The sequence below is a fragment of the Bos indicus genome, chromosome 1 (genome assembly GCF_029378745.1).
Source record: "Bos indicus isolate NIAB-ARS_2022 breed Sahiwal x Tharparkar chromosome 1, NIAB-ARS_B.indTharparkar_mat_pri_1.0, whole genome shotgun sequence".
NCBI classification, from domain to species: domain Eukaryota; kingdom Metazoa; phylum Chordata; class Mammalia; order Artiodactyla; family Bovidae; genus Bos; species Bos indicus.
Window position 1 is genome coordinate 146,455,991 of NC_091760.1, and position 16,946 is coordinate 146,472,936.

At 44.4% G+C, this 16,946-nt stretch overlaps 1 protein-coding gene across 4 annotated transcripts in view; it reads left to right on the top strand.

The window, feature by feature from the left end:
• Window positions 1-16,946, top strand: part of PCNT (pericentrin) — a 105,603-nt gene that overhangs the window by 63,270 nt on the left and 25,387 nt on the right. For all 4 annotated transcript variants that reach the window (XM_070796371.1, XM_070796361.1, XM_070796357.1 and 1 more), the window contains 5 exons: window positions 154-345; window positions 10,467-11,180; window positions 12,075-12,171; window positions 12,619-12,687; window positions 13,966-14,120. In XM_070796371.1, the coding sequence (XP_070652472.1) occupies window positions 154-345; window positions 10,467-11,180; window positions 12,075-12,171; window positions 12,619-12,687; window positions 13,966-14,120 (1,227 nt within the window). The remainder of the gene's footprint in view (window positions 1-153; window positions 346-10,466; window positions 11,181-12,074; window positions 12,172-12,618; window positions 12,688-13,965; window positions 14,121-16,946) is intronic.

Here is a 16,946-nt window from a genome sequence, read left to right on the forward strand (position 1 = left end):
CCTACTCTGTGTGGGCTTCTGGTCATAAGCTGTGGGCTTTCCCTCAGGCTCAGCTGGCTGGGAGCCCGATGGGGCCTTGCTGCACTTCTGGCTTTCTGATGCCCTTGGCTGTGTGCTCATAAGCATCATCCTTGTTTTCTCCACGCATTGTAGAGCCTAGTTAAGGATGACCTGCAGCCGGCCAAAGCCCTGCCTACACTGACCTGCGCCCGCCCCAGCCAGCAGGACAGCGTGATATCTGTACTCACAGTCTGCCAGCAGCAGCTGGAGTCTGAGCTGCTCTTAGTGAAAAAGGAGATGCGCTTGCATGCGGAGGACGGCGGCAGAGCATCAGGAGCAGTGAAGGTGCCTGGGGACATTGTCGGGGCGGGGCACAGGACCTGAGAGCTGTTCCCGGGCAGAGACCCCCTCAGTGTCTTTGCTGTGACGGTACAGGTTACGCAGACTTTAGACAGGAACACCTCTGGGTCCATCGCTCTTGGTAGAGCTGTTCAGATCCATTTGGAAATTTCTTATGTGTTTAATCTAAATACACATCTTAGCAGCTTGTGAAGAGTGAGCAGTCAGTGCAGGTAGGATTTAACTGGGATCTAGGCCTTGCGTCCAAGGTTTTTCAGGTGAGGGCGAGCTGCCCGCAGCTGCGCTGCCCCCACATGACCTTTGCGGCCAGCCTCCGGTTCACTTGGGAAGGCTTTGCGTTGGTTGGTTGAACTTTAGGTGTTTTCCATTGCTCCCCAGCAAAGAAGAGCGAGTGATCCATGATTCAGCAGTTTTAAATTCGGATCTCAGGACAGTTGTTGTTCCGTTATTATCTGTATAACGTGTAATAATTATACATTGTTGTTGTTCATTCGCTCAGTCATGTCGAACTCTTTGTGACCCCATGGACTGTAGCACACTAGGCTCCCCTGTCCTTCACTAACTCCCAAGGTTTGCTCAAGTTCATGTCCACTGAGTCAGTGATGCCATCTAACTATGTCATCCTCTGCTGCTCCTTTTCCTTTGGCCTTCAGCCTTTCCCAGCATGAGGGCCTTTTCCAATGAGTCAGCTCTTATGATCCCAAGACAGAAGCTACCAGAAAGCTAGCGTCTCTTTTCCAGGGGCAGGAAGGAGGCTGACAGCGTCGTTATTGCTGGTGTGGACCCTGCAAACCATGCTGGTATTCCAGCCCTAACCTGCTGGGATGTGCAGGAGCCGTGTGCACCATGTTGGTATTGGGAAATTGGGAGAGTCTGACTTGCCCAGCAATAGGACTGTGCACTTAGGCCTGCAGTTTTGAGAGAGAAAACTTGAATTTGATGTTGTGTGTTTATCACGTCCCCTTCAGAAAAGCTACTCTGTGGAGAACGTCCACTGACTCTAGAGCACTTGTCTCAGTGCCCTTGGGTCAGGAACATTTGTCTGAATTCTTAAAGCTCAGCCCTGCGATGTCATGAGCCGGTTGCCAAATTTTTTGAAGTTAACACACTGACAAGGAAATTGTAGATTTGTTCCATAAATTGCAATTTTGTGTTTTCCAGTGTTTGCGTATTGAGCCTTCTAGGCCTTTTTTTCCTTAAAAATAAAAAACTTCTGTCCCCAGTGAATTGCCACTGAAATGGGTTCTGGCAGTTGCCTTTTTGTGTCTGTGTGTGGTGTGACTCAGTGGCATCAGGTATGTTTGTAACGTGTGACCATGCATCTCCACAGCCCTCTTCCTTTTGCAAAACTGAAACTCTGTCATATAAACCGTAAGTTCCATTTCCCCTCTCCCCCAGCCCTGGCAGACATCATTCTTCTGTCTGTCTCTATATAGGTTTATGAGGTACTCTGTAAGTATTCATAAGTGGAGTCACACAGTATTTGCCTTTCCGTGTCCGGCTGATTTCACTAAGCATAATGTTATCCAGGTTCATCTATGTCATGGCAGGTGTCAGAATTTCCTTCCTTTTTAAGGCTGAATAATACTCCATTGTATGTATATACCACATCATGCTTATCCATAAACAGTATGGACCAACAGAAGCAGAAAGTATAAAGAAGAAGTGGCAAGAATACACTGAAGAACTGTACAAAAAAGATGTACATGACCCAGATAAGCATGATGATGTGATCACTCACCTAGAGCCAGACATCCTGGAATGCGATCAAGTGGGCCTTAGGAAGCATCACTACAGACAAAGCTAGTGGAGGTGATGGAATTCCAGTTGAGCTATTTCAAATTCTAAAAGATGATGGTACGAAAGTACTGCACTCAGTATGCCAACGAATTTGGAAAACTCAGCAGTGGCCACAGGACTGGAAAAGGTCAGTTTTCATTCCAGTCCCAAAGAAAGGCAATGCCAAAGAATGTTCAGACTACCGCACAATTGCGCTCATCTCACACGTTAGCAAAGTAATGCTCAAAATTCTCCAAGCTAGGCATCAACAGTACATGAACCATGAATTTCCAGATGTTCAAGCTGGATTTAGAAAAGGCAGAGGAACCAGAGATCAAATTGCCAACATCCGTTGAATCATCGAAAAAGCAAAAAAGTTCCAGAAAAACATCTCCTTCTGCTTTATTGACTACACCAAAGCCTTTGACTGTGTAGATCACAACAAACTGTGGAAAATTCTTCAAGAGATGGGAATACCAGACCACCTTACCTGTCTCCTGAGAAATATGTATGCAGGTCAAGAAGCAACGGTTAGAACCAGACATGGAACAATGGACTGGTCCCAAATAGGAAAAGGAGTATGTCAAGCCTGTATATTGTCACCCTGCTTATTTAACTTATATGCAGAGTACATCATGCAAAATGCTGGGCTAGACAAACCACAGGCTGGAATCAAGATTGCTGGGAGAAATATCAATAACTTCAGATATGCAGATGCCACCAACCTTATGGCAGAAAGTGAAGAGGAACTTAAGAGCGTCTTGATGAAGGTGAAGGAGGAGAGTGAAAAAGTTGACTTAAAACTCAACATTCAAAAACTTAAGATCATGGCATCTGGTCCCATCATTTCATGGCAAGTAGATGGGGAAACAATGGAAACAGTGAGAGACTTTATTTTCTTCGGCTCCAGAATCACTGCAGATGGTGACTGCAGCCATGAAATTAAAAAACACTTGCCCCTTGGAAGAGAAGCTATGACCAACCTAGACAGCATATTGGAAAACCAGAGGCACTACCTTGTCAACAAAGGTCCATCTAGTCAAAGCTATCATTTTTCCAGTGGTCATGTATGGATGTGAGAGTTGGACCATAAGGAAAGCTGAGCACCAAAGAATTGATGCTTTTAAACTATGGTGTTGGAGAAGACTCTTGAGAGTCCCTTGGACTGCAGGAAGATCAAACCAGTCAATCCTAAAGGAGATGAGTCCTGAATATTCATTGAAAAGACTGATGCTAAATCTCCAATACTTTGGCCACCTGATGGAAACAGCTGATTCATTGAAAAAGAGCCTGATGCTGGGAAAGATTGAAGGCAGAAGGAGAAGGGGATGACAGAGGATGAGATGGTTGGATGGCATCACCCACTCGATGGACATGAGTTTGAGCAAGCTCCAGGAGATGATGAAGGACTGGGAGGCCTGGTGTGCTGCAGTCCATGGGGTTCCAAAAGGTCGGACATGACTGAGCAGTGAACTGAACTGATACTTATCCATTCATCTGTCTATGGATGCTTGAGTTGCTTCCACATTTTCAAAATTTTTATTGTTTTATTTGGCTGGTCTGGGTCTCAGTTGCTGCACATGATGTCTTCACTGCTATGTGTGGGCTCCTTGGTTGCTTCGTATAGGCTTTTTAGTTGTGGCACACAGGCTCTGTAGTTGGGGTGTATGGGTTCTCGTTCCTTGACCGGGGATCGAACCCAAGCCCCCTTCGTTGGGAGTGCAGAGCCTTAACCACCGGACCGCCAGGGACGTTGTACCTCCACGTTTTAACTTGTGAGTAGTGCTGCTGTGAACATGGTGTACAGATATCTCTTTGAGACCTTGGTTTCAGTTCTTTTAGGTGTACACCCAATACTAGAGTTGCTGAATCATGTGATAATTCCATTGCGAATTTTCTGAAGAACTACTATAGTGTCTTCCACAGTGGCTGTACCATTTTACATTTCTTTCAAAAGTATACGAAGGTTCCATTGTAAAGTAGTCATCCTAATGGTTGGAAGGTGGTATCTAATTATAGTTTTGGTTTGCATTTCTCAAATGATTAGTGTTATTGAATATCTTTTCATGTGCTCATTGGCCATTTATATATGTTCTTTAGAGAGATGTCTCATCATGGCAAATTTTGAATCAGGTTGTATGGTTTCTTTTAATTGAGTTTTAGGAGTTCTTTATATTTTTCTGGGTATATTAATCCCTTTTCAGGTATTATTGTTGTTCAGTTGCTAAGTTCTGTCGGATTCTTTGCAACCTCATGGTCTGCAGCACACCCCACTTCCCTGTCCTCCACTATGTCCTGGAGTTTGCTCAGGTTCATGTCCATTGAGTCGATGATGCTATCTAACCGTCTCATCCTCTGCCACCGTCTTCTCCTTTTGCCTTCAATCTTTACTAGCATCGGGGTCTTTCCAGTTAGTCAGTTCTTCACAACAGTTGACTAAAGTATTGGTTAAATAATGAAGATCCATGTATTATCAGGTGTATGATTTGTAAATATTTTTTCCCATTTCGTGTGTTGCATTTTTACTCTATGGACAGTGTCTTTTGCTGCACAAATTTTAAAAATGTCATGAAGTCCAGTTTGTCTTTGATCTGTCTGATATCTTTTGTGTAATATACAGGCAATAGTTGCCAAGTTCAGCATCGTGAAGCTTTTGCCATGTGTTTTCTCAGAGTGTTATAGTTTTATGTCTTTGATCTATTTGGTGTTAATTTTTGTACGTGGTTTTAGGTAAGGGTCCAACATCATTCTTTTGCGTGTTAATATCCTGTATTACCAGCATCATGTGTGAAAAGACTGTCCTTTCCCACTGAATGATCTTAGCACCATTGTCAAAAATCATATAACAGTGTATGCAAGTGTCTATTTCTAGGCTTTCTGTACTAGTTCATATGTCTGTTTTTATGAGACTCTGACACTGTTTTGATTACTATAGCTTTGTCATAAATTTTACAATCAAGAAGTACTGAGTCCTTCAGTTTTGTTCTTGTTAGATTATTTTGGCTGTTCAGGGTCCTTTAAAACACCTTGTGAATTTCAGAATGGGTGTTTTAATTTCTGTAAAAAAGGTCTTTGGAACTTTGATAGAACAGCTTTGCATATGTAGAATGCTTTGGGTGGTATTGACACATTTTAATTTTAATACTAAGCCTTTAAATCCATAGCCATGAGACATATTTCCATTTATTTACGTCCTCTTTTAATTTCTTTTAAGAGTATCTGTAGTTCCATTGTACAAGTCTTTCACCTCCTTGATGAATTCTTGGTTAATTTTTCCTTTCTTCCTTCCTTTTTAAAAAAAAAAAATTATTTTTGTTGTTGTTGCTGTCATAAATGGAATTGTTTTAATTTTTTTCAGATAGTTCCTGCATAGAAATGCAGCTGACTTTATATGCTGACTTTGTATCTTGCAATTTTACTGAATTCATGCATTAGTTCTAACAGTTTCTTTGTGAAATCTTTTAAGTTTTCTACATGTAGGATCATATCATCTGTGAATATAGATCATTTTACTTTTCCCTTTCCAGTTTGGATGCCCTTTATTTCTTTCTCTTGTCTAATTGCTCTGGCTAGGATTTCCAGTACTGTGTTGAAGGGAATTGGGCATCCTTTGCTTGTTCCTGATCTTAGAGGAAAAGCTTTCAATTTTTCATCCTTGAGTATGGTGTTCACTGTGGGTTTCTCGCGTGGCTTTTGTGTTGACATAGTTTCCTTTTGCTTCTAGTTTGCTGAATTGAATGTTGTGAAAGGGTATTAGATTTTCCAATGCTTTTTCTGCATCAACTGAAATGACATGTGAGTTTAATGTACCATGGTACATTAACTGATTTTTCCTGTGTAGAATTTAAGGAATAACTACCACTTAATTATGATGTATAACCCTTTTAATATACTGTTGAATTTGATTTGCTATCATTTTGTTAAGAATTTTTGCATAAATATAAGAGATGTTGGTTTATAGTTTTCATTTTTTTGTAGTATCTTTGGCTTTAAGGTAATGCAGGCCTCACAGAATGAATCAGGAGGCATTCCCTTTGCTTCTGTGCTAGGAAAGAGACTGCAAAGAATTGGTATAATATCTTTCTTAAATGTTTGGTAGAATTCACCAGTGAACTCATCTGGGCCTGGTGCTTCCTCCTTTTCAAAACTTGCTAGAAAAGTTTGAGAAGGATTGATAGTATTTCTTTACATGTTGGGTGGAATTCACCAGCAAAGGCATCAGGTCCAGTGCTTTGTTTTGTAGGGAGATTTTTTATTATTGATTCCATCTCCTTCTTTGTCTCTCATAACTTTTCTTGGCTTAAATTTATTTTATAAATAAATTTACATTGAAAGGGTCACCTGCTCTTCTGTGGTTACTGTTTGCATGGAATATCTTTTTTTATCCTTTTATTTTCAACCTGCTTGTGTCTTTGGGTTTAAAGTGAACTTCTGTGGACAGCATGTATTGAATTGACCACATAGTTCCTTAGGTTTTAAAGTTAAAATAAAAGGAACATTTTTCATTCTCACCAAGAACTTTATTGAACAATGTGGTCATCATTTTGTTCCACTACCTTCTGCCATTTTTCAGGCAACTTCATAATTCCATCTTCCCAAGTTTTTATCTTTTAAAAGTTGCCTTTTAAATTCTTCCATGGAATTGAAATTTTTTCCTTTGTAAAGACTGAAATGAATAGAAATCCAAAGGTGGAATGTCAGGTGAATACAGTGAATGATTTGGAACTTCCCAGTTTGGAACAGTTTTTGCTTGGTCATCAAAGAAACATGCGTTCTTGCTTATCCTAATGGAAGACTGTGACTTTTCTGTTGACTAATTTTGAACTGATTTTCGTTGAGTGCTACTTTCAGTTGGTCTAACTGGGAGCAGTACTTGTTGGAATTTATTCTTGGTTTTTCTGGAAGGAGCTCATGATAAATGACCACCTTCCCATCCCACCATATACACATTACTTTCTTTGGATGAAGACAGCCTTTGGTGTAGTTGGTGGTGGTTCATTTCAGTAGCCCTATGATCTCTTCCATTCCACATTATTGTGCAATATCTACTTTTCATTGCCTGTCACAATTTGTTTTAAAAATGAAACATTTTCATTACGTTTAAGAATCACATGGGAAAGTATGGTCAAGAAGGTTCTTTTCACTTAACTAATGTGGAACCCAAACATCAAAGCAATTAACATAACCCAGCTGGTATGAATGATTTTCAACACTTGATTTGGATATTTTGAGTACGTCGCCTATCTACTGCATGGCATAATGTTGATTGGTCTCAATTAATATCTCTGATTGGTAACAACTTCAACCGGTCTGCCTGACCTTGGAGCATTGCTCAGTGAGAAACGTCCAGTATGAAATGTCACCACTTTTAACACATTTGATCGGTCACAGCATGGTCTCCATACACTGAACAAATCTTTTGCTTTTCAATTGCGTTTTTACCTTTCTTGAAATAATAAAGCATAGTATGCCAAAAATGTTGCTTTTCTTCCATCTTAAATATTAAAATGGCTACACAAAAATTCACCAGTTTTGATGTTTTATTAAAAATGCGTGCTGATATGACACAGTCACGATACAGTCTAACAAAACTGTTTCGAATGATGTTAAACACAACTAAGCACTGCTAGAGCCACCTTACGGGAAGAAGCAAGTGGCCCTTCGGCCAGCCCGAGAGTCGGATCACATGTTCTTATCCACTCTGCCAGTCTCTGTTTTTGGAGCGCTTTATTTATCCATTTATATTTAAAATTGTTGCTGATAAGGAATTCTGTGCTTTTGCCGTTTTGCTGTTCTCTTTATGCCTTACAGCTCTTTTTGATCCCTCATTTCCTACATTACTATCTTTTCTTGCATTTAATTAATTTCTTAAAATGGTGAAATATTTTTAAGTTCCTTCCTCATTACTCTTTGTGTGTGTTCTATTGCTGTTTTCACAATTAGCATCCTAACACAAAATACTGATTTGCATTTATACCAGCTTAAGTTTAATAACACATAAACTCTGTTCCTTTTAGCTCCATCCCCACTCCTTTTGGTTTTTGATGTAATAAAAAGACATCTTTATAACTGTGTGCCTCAAAACATAAACTAATAATTCCTTTCATTGCATTAATCTCTTAAATTATGTAGAAAACACATGTGGAGTTAGAAACTAAAGTTACAGTAATACTAACTTTTAGATTAATAACTTAAGAATATATATATATTAGTCTTTTAAATCAGGATGAAAACAAACAATGCAGTTAGAAACCATTGTTACAATAATGTTAGATTTTATAACTGCCCATATGTTTACCTACTGAGATCTTTATATCTCTGTACAGCTTTGCGTTACTGTCTAGGGTTCTCTTATTCCCCCTGCAGGACTCTCTTGAATGGAGGCTTCCCTGGTGGCTCAGGTAAAGAACCTGCCTGCCAATGCAGGAGACACAGGCTCAGTCCCTGAGTGAGGAAGGCCCCCTGGAGAAGGTGATGGCAACCTACTCCAATATTCTTGCCTGGGAAATCCCATGGACAGAGGAGTCTGGTGGGCTTAGCAACTAAACAACTCTCTTGAACATTCCTTACAGGGCACGACTTAGTGGTAACAACCTCCCTCAACTTTTGTTTATCTGGGAATGTCTTATTTCTCACTTCCTCTTGAAGGAGTCTTGCTGGATTTAGGATTCTTAGTTGACAGTTCTTCATCTTCTAGCCCTTTGAATATACAGACCCACAGTCCTCTGGCCTTCAAAGTTTCTGGTGGAGAGATCTGTTGATAATCCTATTGAAGATCTTTGTATACAACAAGTCACTTCTCTCTTGCTGTTTTCAAGAGTCTCACGTTGGCTTTGTGTGAGTTTGATTAGGACATGTCCTGGTGTCTGTCTGAGTTCATCTTACTTGGAGTTGGTTGAGTTTCCTGGGTACTTATGTTCGTATCGTTCATCCGATTTGGAAAGTTCATTCATTATGTCCCTGTTTGTTCTCTTTGCCTCCTCTCTCCCTTCTGCTGGGACTCCATCAGTGTGTCTGCTGGCTTGTTTAGTGGTGTCCCACAGGTGCCTGAGGCTCCATTTACTTTTCTCAGCCTCCTTCCCGGTCTTGGTCATTTCCATCGTTCTGTCTTCACATTCACTAATTCTTTCTTCTGCTTTCTCAGATCTACCTTTGAATCCCTTTAGTGAGTTTTAAATTTCAGTTATTATAGTTTTCAACTCCAGAATTTCTTTGTGATTTTTTTTTTAATTGATGTTTCTATTTTGTTCATAATTTTTTTTTTACACTTTCTCTGTATTTTCCTTAGTTCTTTGAGCATCTTTAAGACAGTTGTGTTAGAGTCTTTATTCATCCACCATCGAGTCTATTTCAGGGATGATTTCTGTAGACATACTTTTTCCTGTGTAGGATCTATACTTTCCTATTTCCTTTTTTTTTGGTGATTTTTGTTGTTATTGTTGAACACCGAACCCTTTTAATCTTACTAATGTAAACCTAGAAATCGTACTTTCCTTCCTTCTCAGTATTTGTTTTCTTGTTGTTGTTGTTCATGTGGGGTTGTTATTTTTATTTTTATTTTTATTTTGGATTGATGTCTCTGTGCAGAGGATCAGGGTGAGATATAAACTTAGGTTCTCACATCTTTTCGTAGCCTGTTCCTTTTTCCAAGGCACATGTAGTCACTTTATAATTTCCTCTGCATGTGCAGTTGTTTTTGAATGTCCTAGGTTTAAAATTTTTCCCCAAAGAGGAAAACACTTTGGTAGGGATAAGAGGGCACCAGTCCTTTCAGTCCCCTGGAAGTCACTTTCACCAGGTGGGCAGGTGCAGCAGGCTGGCTGTCTCTGCTCCTCTGATCAGAAGCAGCAGTCAGAGCGCCACTCCCAGTTTTTAGAGGACAGCCCACCCTGCTTCCTGCCAATGCTTCAGGGCACGTGCACAGCTGCCCCCAGGATTGGGGGTTGGGTGGTGCTTCTGTGCTAAGAGCTGAGAGCAGTTACCCTCTAGTCCTTCAATAGACTGTAGACTTCCAGAATAGTCATATTGGACATGTTCTGCCAGTGGCTGTCATCCAGGTGGGAAAGGGGACCCTGGTGCTGCCTGCCCTCCCATCCTTCCAGATCTTCTCCAGTGGTTACCTTAGGGAACAAGTTTTAAGCTTTGAGCCCTTCATGGGATTTTTTAAAACTTAAAATCGTAAAGAGTCTAGAGGGACAAAGGGCTCATCATGGAACCACAGCCTTAATTGTTCAGACAGTCTCTGAAATTAGCTCATAAATAACAGGCAAATGTGGCAACATGAAATTCAGCCATTTTACTGTATGCATGTTCTTCCTTACTTGCAGGATAAGGGAAAACTACTGGAAGATTGTCGGCTACAGAAAGTTGATCTCATAGCTCAGGTGAAACAACTTCAAGAAAAACTGAACCATCTGGTGTGTTCCATGAGCTTCCAAAACATCGAGATGGAGGACTTTAAATACCAGCAGGCATTGGCATCTCCATGTGCTTTAGAAGATGGTTTGAGTGATGGTTCTGATAACAGTGAAGAAACTGACAAATCACCTCCTATTGATACATTTAACATCATATGGGATCTAGCTGAAGTCACTGGAAATTCGGATTCATTGATAAGAAATGAGCCAGATGCTCCCACGGGAGAGCAGGTCACTTTGCAGGACAGGTCACTCTGCTTGCAGGGCCACTTGCATGGGTGCTCCCAGGACCTCACCCATTCCCAGGGGTCCAAGCCCTTGAAGAACGTGCTCAGGACGATGGGCCTGTCCCCCTGGAGCTCCCCTGAGGTTGTCAGGGAGGACTCAACCCTTGAGCCCCTGCCCAACCTGCCCCTGACACCCTGCTCAGATGCCCTGAGCCTGCACAGCCTGGACACCTCGCTTTGGGATGGGACAAGCACCCACGTGCTCCAGGCTGACCAGTCGGGGCGGCTTTGTTACCCGGGCGAGTCAGCTGCAGGAACAGCCCCTAAGTGGGTGGGGTCTCCATTAGCTGCAGACGGCGTTCCCTCTGCCAACCACCATGCTCAGCGGGTGCCTGTGGTAAGTGGTCTCCCCAGGCTCTGTCCTGATCTGGGTCCATGGGATGCTGAAGGGCAGTTTGTTCACACTGGGCTGTGTCTCTGTGGCCGGGGGAGTCACAGCTGCAGCCATTGTTGGCTCACCTCTTGATGTGGCCATTTGGCCAGGCATGGGTGAGCACTTGGCACTCCCTTGGTCAGCAAGTGTAGGGATGGTCAGCGTTCTGCAGGACGGACCCAAATCTACTGTAATAGGAACATCCAGAGCACTTGGGTTGTTTTTAACAGTACATGAAATGCATTAGCCTTACTCAGATCCACTGCACGCCTGAGTTTGCTAAGTCACACTGGCTTTGGGAAGTGTCATCACAAACCCATCTTCGTGTGTGGTCTGCATATCAACTCTTAGTTTAGAATATGTATTTTAGGTTTATTTTCAGTTGTATTTCATGTTTCACAGGCTCTACATATAATGTGATCAGTTTCAAGGACACTTCAATGTATTATTTTGGGGTTAGGTTACAGTTTATCTAACATAGCTTTGAGATTTTGTGTATCTTGGATTAGATGAAAAATAAATTATAGGATACATGCAATTTGAAGTATCCATGTATTACCACTCCATATCCATATGCTTCCATTTTGTATCCATATGCTCCCACACATCATGCAAAATTTTAAAAATCTAAAATATTTGCCAGTGAAACCTTTAAAATATTCCTAGAGAAATGTAGATGAGTTTGATTAAAACGAACGTTATGACTTTGTGTCCACCAGCTTTGAACCCTTTTCTGTTTGAGTTCTATGTGGGAAGGTGATAAATTGAGGTCTTAGAAAGTTTCCATCTGGGAAGTTCAATTCTATGATATAAAAATTATTATTTTGTGACCATTTAAAAATCTACGTGTTTGAACAGGAGAAGGATGTTGAAGATTTTATCATAACATCTCTTGATTCTCAAGAAAAGTCACGATCACCTCCTCTCGGGTTAGAAGGAAAAAGCGATGGAAAAAGTGAGTCAGCCACGAACTTTGTTTTTACAGTTTCAGAGCACAGACTGGCCCGCGTCTCTGTGTCTCTGCATCTCTCTCTGTCTCTGTCTCCCCCCGGGTTTGTGTTCTGTTACTTGAGGACCTGAAGGCATTTGTTCCTGAGAAGGTCACATGTATTTCGCGGGGTCCAGTCCACAGCACTGTACTTGTTTCAGAGGCAGCATCGAGTCCACAGACGTTCCTGAGGTTTTGTCCTGTTAGTGCCCTTTATAGAAACTAGCAGCGGCCAGCACCATGAATCCAGATGTCCTTTGCGGGGTGGAGACTGGAATGCAGGCCAGGTGCCAGGCACAGAGCTCCGGCCGTGAGGATCCCTGAGGTCCTCGGCAGGCCTGTTGGCCTATGTGAGCATGTGACTGTCTCTCAGGGAATTGGAAGCACAGTAATGGTGCTGCGCTCTTCCTGCAGGTCAGCTCAGATCCTGTGGTCGTACTGCCAGGCTTCATCCTGTTCCTTCCGAACAGCCAAGTGTCCTGGGTAGGTTTTCAAGACTTTGGAATGGTCTCTTCTCATGTTCAGATCCACTTAGCCTCTATCGATGGTTCTTGGTGGTCCTGCCTATATCGTCACAGCGGTGGTCACCACACCATGGCTCCTGACCTCACACTTTTATAATTGTTAGATTTTTACAAGTGAGTTACCTCAAGGTGTTTTAATGAAGTCCTCCTTGGCTCCTGGGGCACTTTGGATGACAGGGCAGCAGTGAAGTCCAGATCGGAGGCCGTGTCAGCATTCGCAGCTCGGGGCCAGCTCTTTCCAGCTGACGCTCTTGCTTCCCCCGGCAGCAGCTGCGCGATGTAACAGTGTGAGCGGCTGCAAGGTGCGTCCCCATGCAGCCTCTCGTCCACTGTCCTGAGGACACCACATTCAGCTTTCAGAGGTTCACTCTAGTGTTTGTTCCTAAATCACAGCTTCGAGTTAAAGTAACAGGTCTCCGCCTCCTGGCAACAAACCCCGCCCACCTCCTGCCCTGATCCCTGGAAGCCCAGCCTGCACTTTCTGCCCCATCACCAGCCAAGAGAGCCTGCACTTCAAGGACATGTGTCCAAGTGCGGCTGTGTGCTGCCCTCCACGGCCTTCCCTGTGTTCTGGATGTGGTCCTCACCTCGGGTCAGACCCCTCGTCCTTTCTGTTCTCTACAAGCTTCTGGAGAAAAGTGTGTGCGAGGTGCTTTCTGTACGAACATTGACATCTTCCTGATATGAGGCTTGGGCTTGACTGTGGGTGGGCAGGCAGGCAGGTTCCTGCAGAGTTTGGATCCCACAGTCCTGGGCCTGGATGTGGTGGGTGTAGCGCCTGGCCCCAGAGCGTGTCATCCACCTGAGAACGCCTCTTACTCCCTGGGTTGTCTCCCCTGAGCTTCCTCTCTGCTGTCGTCTTCATTCTTATTGACCACATGTTGGACCTCCTGGACTTAAAACTTTCTCTTTTTCCACATCTTTGTTTTCTTGTTCTCATATTCAAGAGAAGTTTCAGAGCTTCTTAAGCTTCCTACGATTTGAATTCTGTTCTGATTTCTGATTCTTCCTTTTCTCGTGAGGCTTCCATTCCCCTTCCCGAATGATACTGCCCTTGTCACTTCTCTGGGAGTTTTAGCTTTTCTGATGTTTTCTGTTAGCTGCCTTGACTCTGTTTCTTCTGACTCTCTCAGTCTCTGTTTCTCCCTGTCTTTTGCTGTGTTTGAGTGCTCCTTGGCACATGTGAGAAGTTAGACTTCTGGGCCAGTCCAGCCCTGACTGTGCAGTGTGTTTCCAGGTGGTGGTGTGGAGTTTGCAGAACCACTGAGCCAAGGTTCGGGAAGACTGGGAGCTCCCACTGCCAGCCCCGCAGCGCCCCCCGTCACCCCCAGGGACTGCCGACGGCCGCTGGACACCATGAAGGAGAAGGAAGTCCATCCGAAGCAAGTGAAGGTAGTGGCTGTGAGGAGGGGCCAGCTCAAGGGGCCTTCCCTCTGGCCCGTCAGTAGCTGTACCAGCCTCAGCCCTGCTCTGACTTTGTGCCTTGTGTTGTATTTCTGGGAGGAGAGATGCTGCTGTTGGGAGGGTCATAAGGACAGTTGTCCCAGGTGGGTACCCTGCTACACTGGAGGGGCCACGGCCATGCTTGGGGGGCCAGCGCCTCCCATAGTGCCTGTCACAGCACAGCACACAGTGGGCCTGCCCGCACAGTGTCGTCATGAGTCTCAAGACAAAACTAGATCTGTGTCCTGAGTCTAGTTCAGGTGTCGGAACTCACAACCCTGTTTGGGAAGCAGCTGTGGTTCCTGTTTGTTTGGCCTTGGAGGCTTTCCTGAGACGACCTGGGGGCTCTGTGCCAGGGCACCCGCAGAGGTGGGAGGGGCTGCGCTCTGCAGGCTCAGGAGAACCCACCCCGCTCTGCTTCAGGCCCATGGCGCAGAGATGTGTTTTCATCCTTCCCTGAGTCTCCATGAGGTGCTGTTCTTTGCTCTTGAGAAGGAAGATCTTTGCTTTTGGCTCGTACAGCCCAAAAAGAACGCATGTTTGGCATCGCATGGCATGGGCACACCCAGGATGTTGCCATATTCCCACTGCTACTGTTCTCAGGATGGTGGGAACGACAGGGTGTCCAATGAGTCTCTGTTTTGGAAGCCCAGACGGTCACCCTGAGCCACCCCCGGGCAGCTCCTGGGTCCCAGGGCTGAGTCCATATTGGCCTCTCACAGCTGTGCTCCAGAGGAGCACTCGGGTCAAGCTGGTTCTCTGCGATGAGGAGAGGGCCACCCCATCGGCGTCCAGGGATTTAACCTGCAGGCAGAATATAAACATTTTTCTAGCTTAGCTGACACATGACAGCATAAGGATTTACATGTCTGTGTTGCGAAATGACCACAGTAAGGTCAGTTAATGCCTCCCCTACCCTGAAAGGCAGAATTCAGGGGGAACTTTTCTTCTGTCTTCACTTTAGAAATCTTTTTATGGCAAAACCATTGATGTAAACTTGGCTGAATAAGTAAATATGTCACTATTCCTTTTTTTTTTAAGATTTTTTTTTATTCTTTGGCCGTGCTGGGTCTTCAGTGCTGCTTGCGGGCTTTCTCTAGTTGCAGCGAGCTGGGGCTGCTGTTCGCTGTGGTGCGTGGGCTGCTCGGGTGTCTTCTCATTCAGAGCACAGGCTCCAGGCACTAGGCTTCAGTCCTTCAGTCGTTGTGGCTCGTGTGCTCTAGAGCGCCGGCTCAGTAGCTGTGGAACTCGGGCTTAGCTGCTCCACGGCATGTGGGATCTTCCCAAACCAGGGATCAAACCCATGTCTCTTGCATTGCAAGGTGGATTCTTAACCACTGGACTACGAGAGAGCCCCCACTGTCCTGTTTTATTCAGGTAGTAAGTGTCCACAAAGGAAGCAATTTTGACGCTAAGTAAAATTTTCTTTGAAATTCTATTCAAAATGATATTGTTTTTATTCCTGTAAGAATTGTAATTGAAGTAATATCTTGTAGCTGTTTCTTCTTTCTTTTTTTATATTCCTCAACTCTTTATATGATGTAAGACCATAAAAAACACGTTTCTGTTAGTGTTTCCCACCCAGGCAACCTCATATGAGGATTCCTAATTTTTAAAGAAGCCATTTGGTTGTTAGTGACCATGTTTTATGCTTAGGCTTTGACACTTAGTATTTGATGCTTAGGTATTAGAAATGAAAGAAAGAAACTCAGCAAAGCCCTTTTCGGAAGCGCTGAGGTGGTGGGAGAGAAACTCGGGAGTGGTCACCCCGAGGCGGCCTGTCCTGTTGGTCGGAGCCCCGCTGCCACGTTCCCCGCTGGCTGCCCCCGCCCTGCCTCGCAGTCCTCAGCTGGGCATGTGGACCTTCCACCCTGGGGCTGAGTCTCAGGAGCATCAGGCAGTCACAGCTCGGCCTGTCCTGAAGCTGGGGACACTGCTGAAGGTCCGGGTGGCGAGGGCAGAGGACTTCGTTCGTCACCACTGTTCTTCTCCAGTGTGTTTTTCAGAACATGTGGCTTCTCATCATGTAACCCACAGCCTGCGGGCTCCCTGTCCACTTGACCCTATCCGTCTCCCACCCCTCCTTTCCTGTGGCTGCTGTTTGCATCCATTCTGTGTCATGTACACTGTTTTTTAATGTGAAATTGTTTTAGGGTGTTAAAGATGACTGCTTTCAAAATAAACATATATTGTGGCGTCCAGCATATTTTAGTTTTTTAGCCGCATCATTAGATTTAGAGGAAAAACCTATTTCTGTTATAGTTGAGTGACTAGTTGTTCTCTCTCACAAGCCTCCAAGTTGCTCTTTTTGCATTTCCCTAAGGTGCCCTTGTGGAGCCTGTGTGTGTATGCCATGGGCTCGGTCCTGGTGCCCAGACACGATGTCGTAGCCCCAGCTTCTAGGAGGACGGCCCTGGGTGGGGGCTGCTGCCTTCCGCTCTCAGCTTCTGTGTGTAGGACAGACAGCTGGCAGGTGTGTCCCGTGTCCCATGGCTCTGTAACCACCCCTCCAAATCCCAGTGGTATGGAAGACCCTTGCTGTGCTCACAGACCCCGTGGTGGGGACTCTGGCCGAGCTAAGGCATGGGAGGGCTGCAGTAGTCAGTGGTCAGCCTCGCACTGTCTGCAGGTGCCTCACCGAAGCACAGATGACTGTGTGGCCCTCGGGTCTTCCTCCTGGAGGGCAGCTTTTGTCCCAGAGAGCCATGGAGCCACCTGGCATCTTGCTGACCTGGCCGTGGATTTCCCTGAAATGAGTGTCCACCTGAGGGAGCA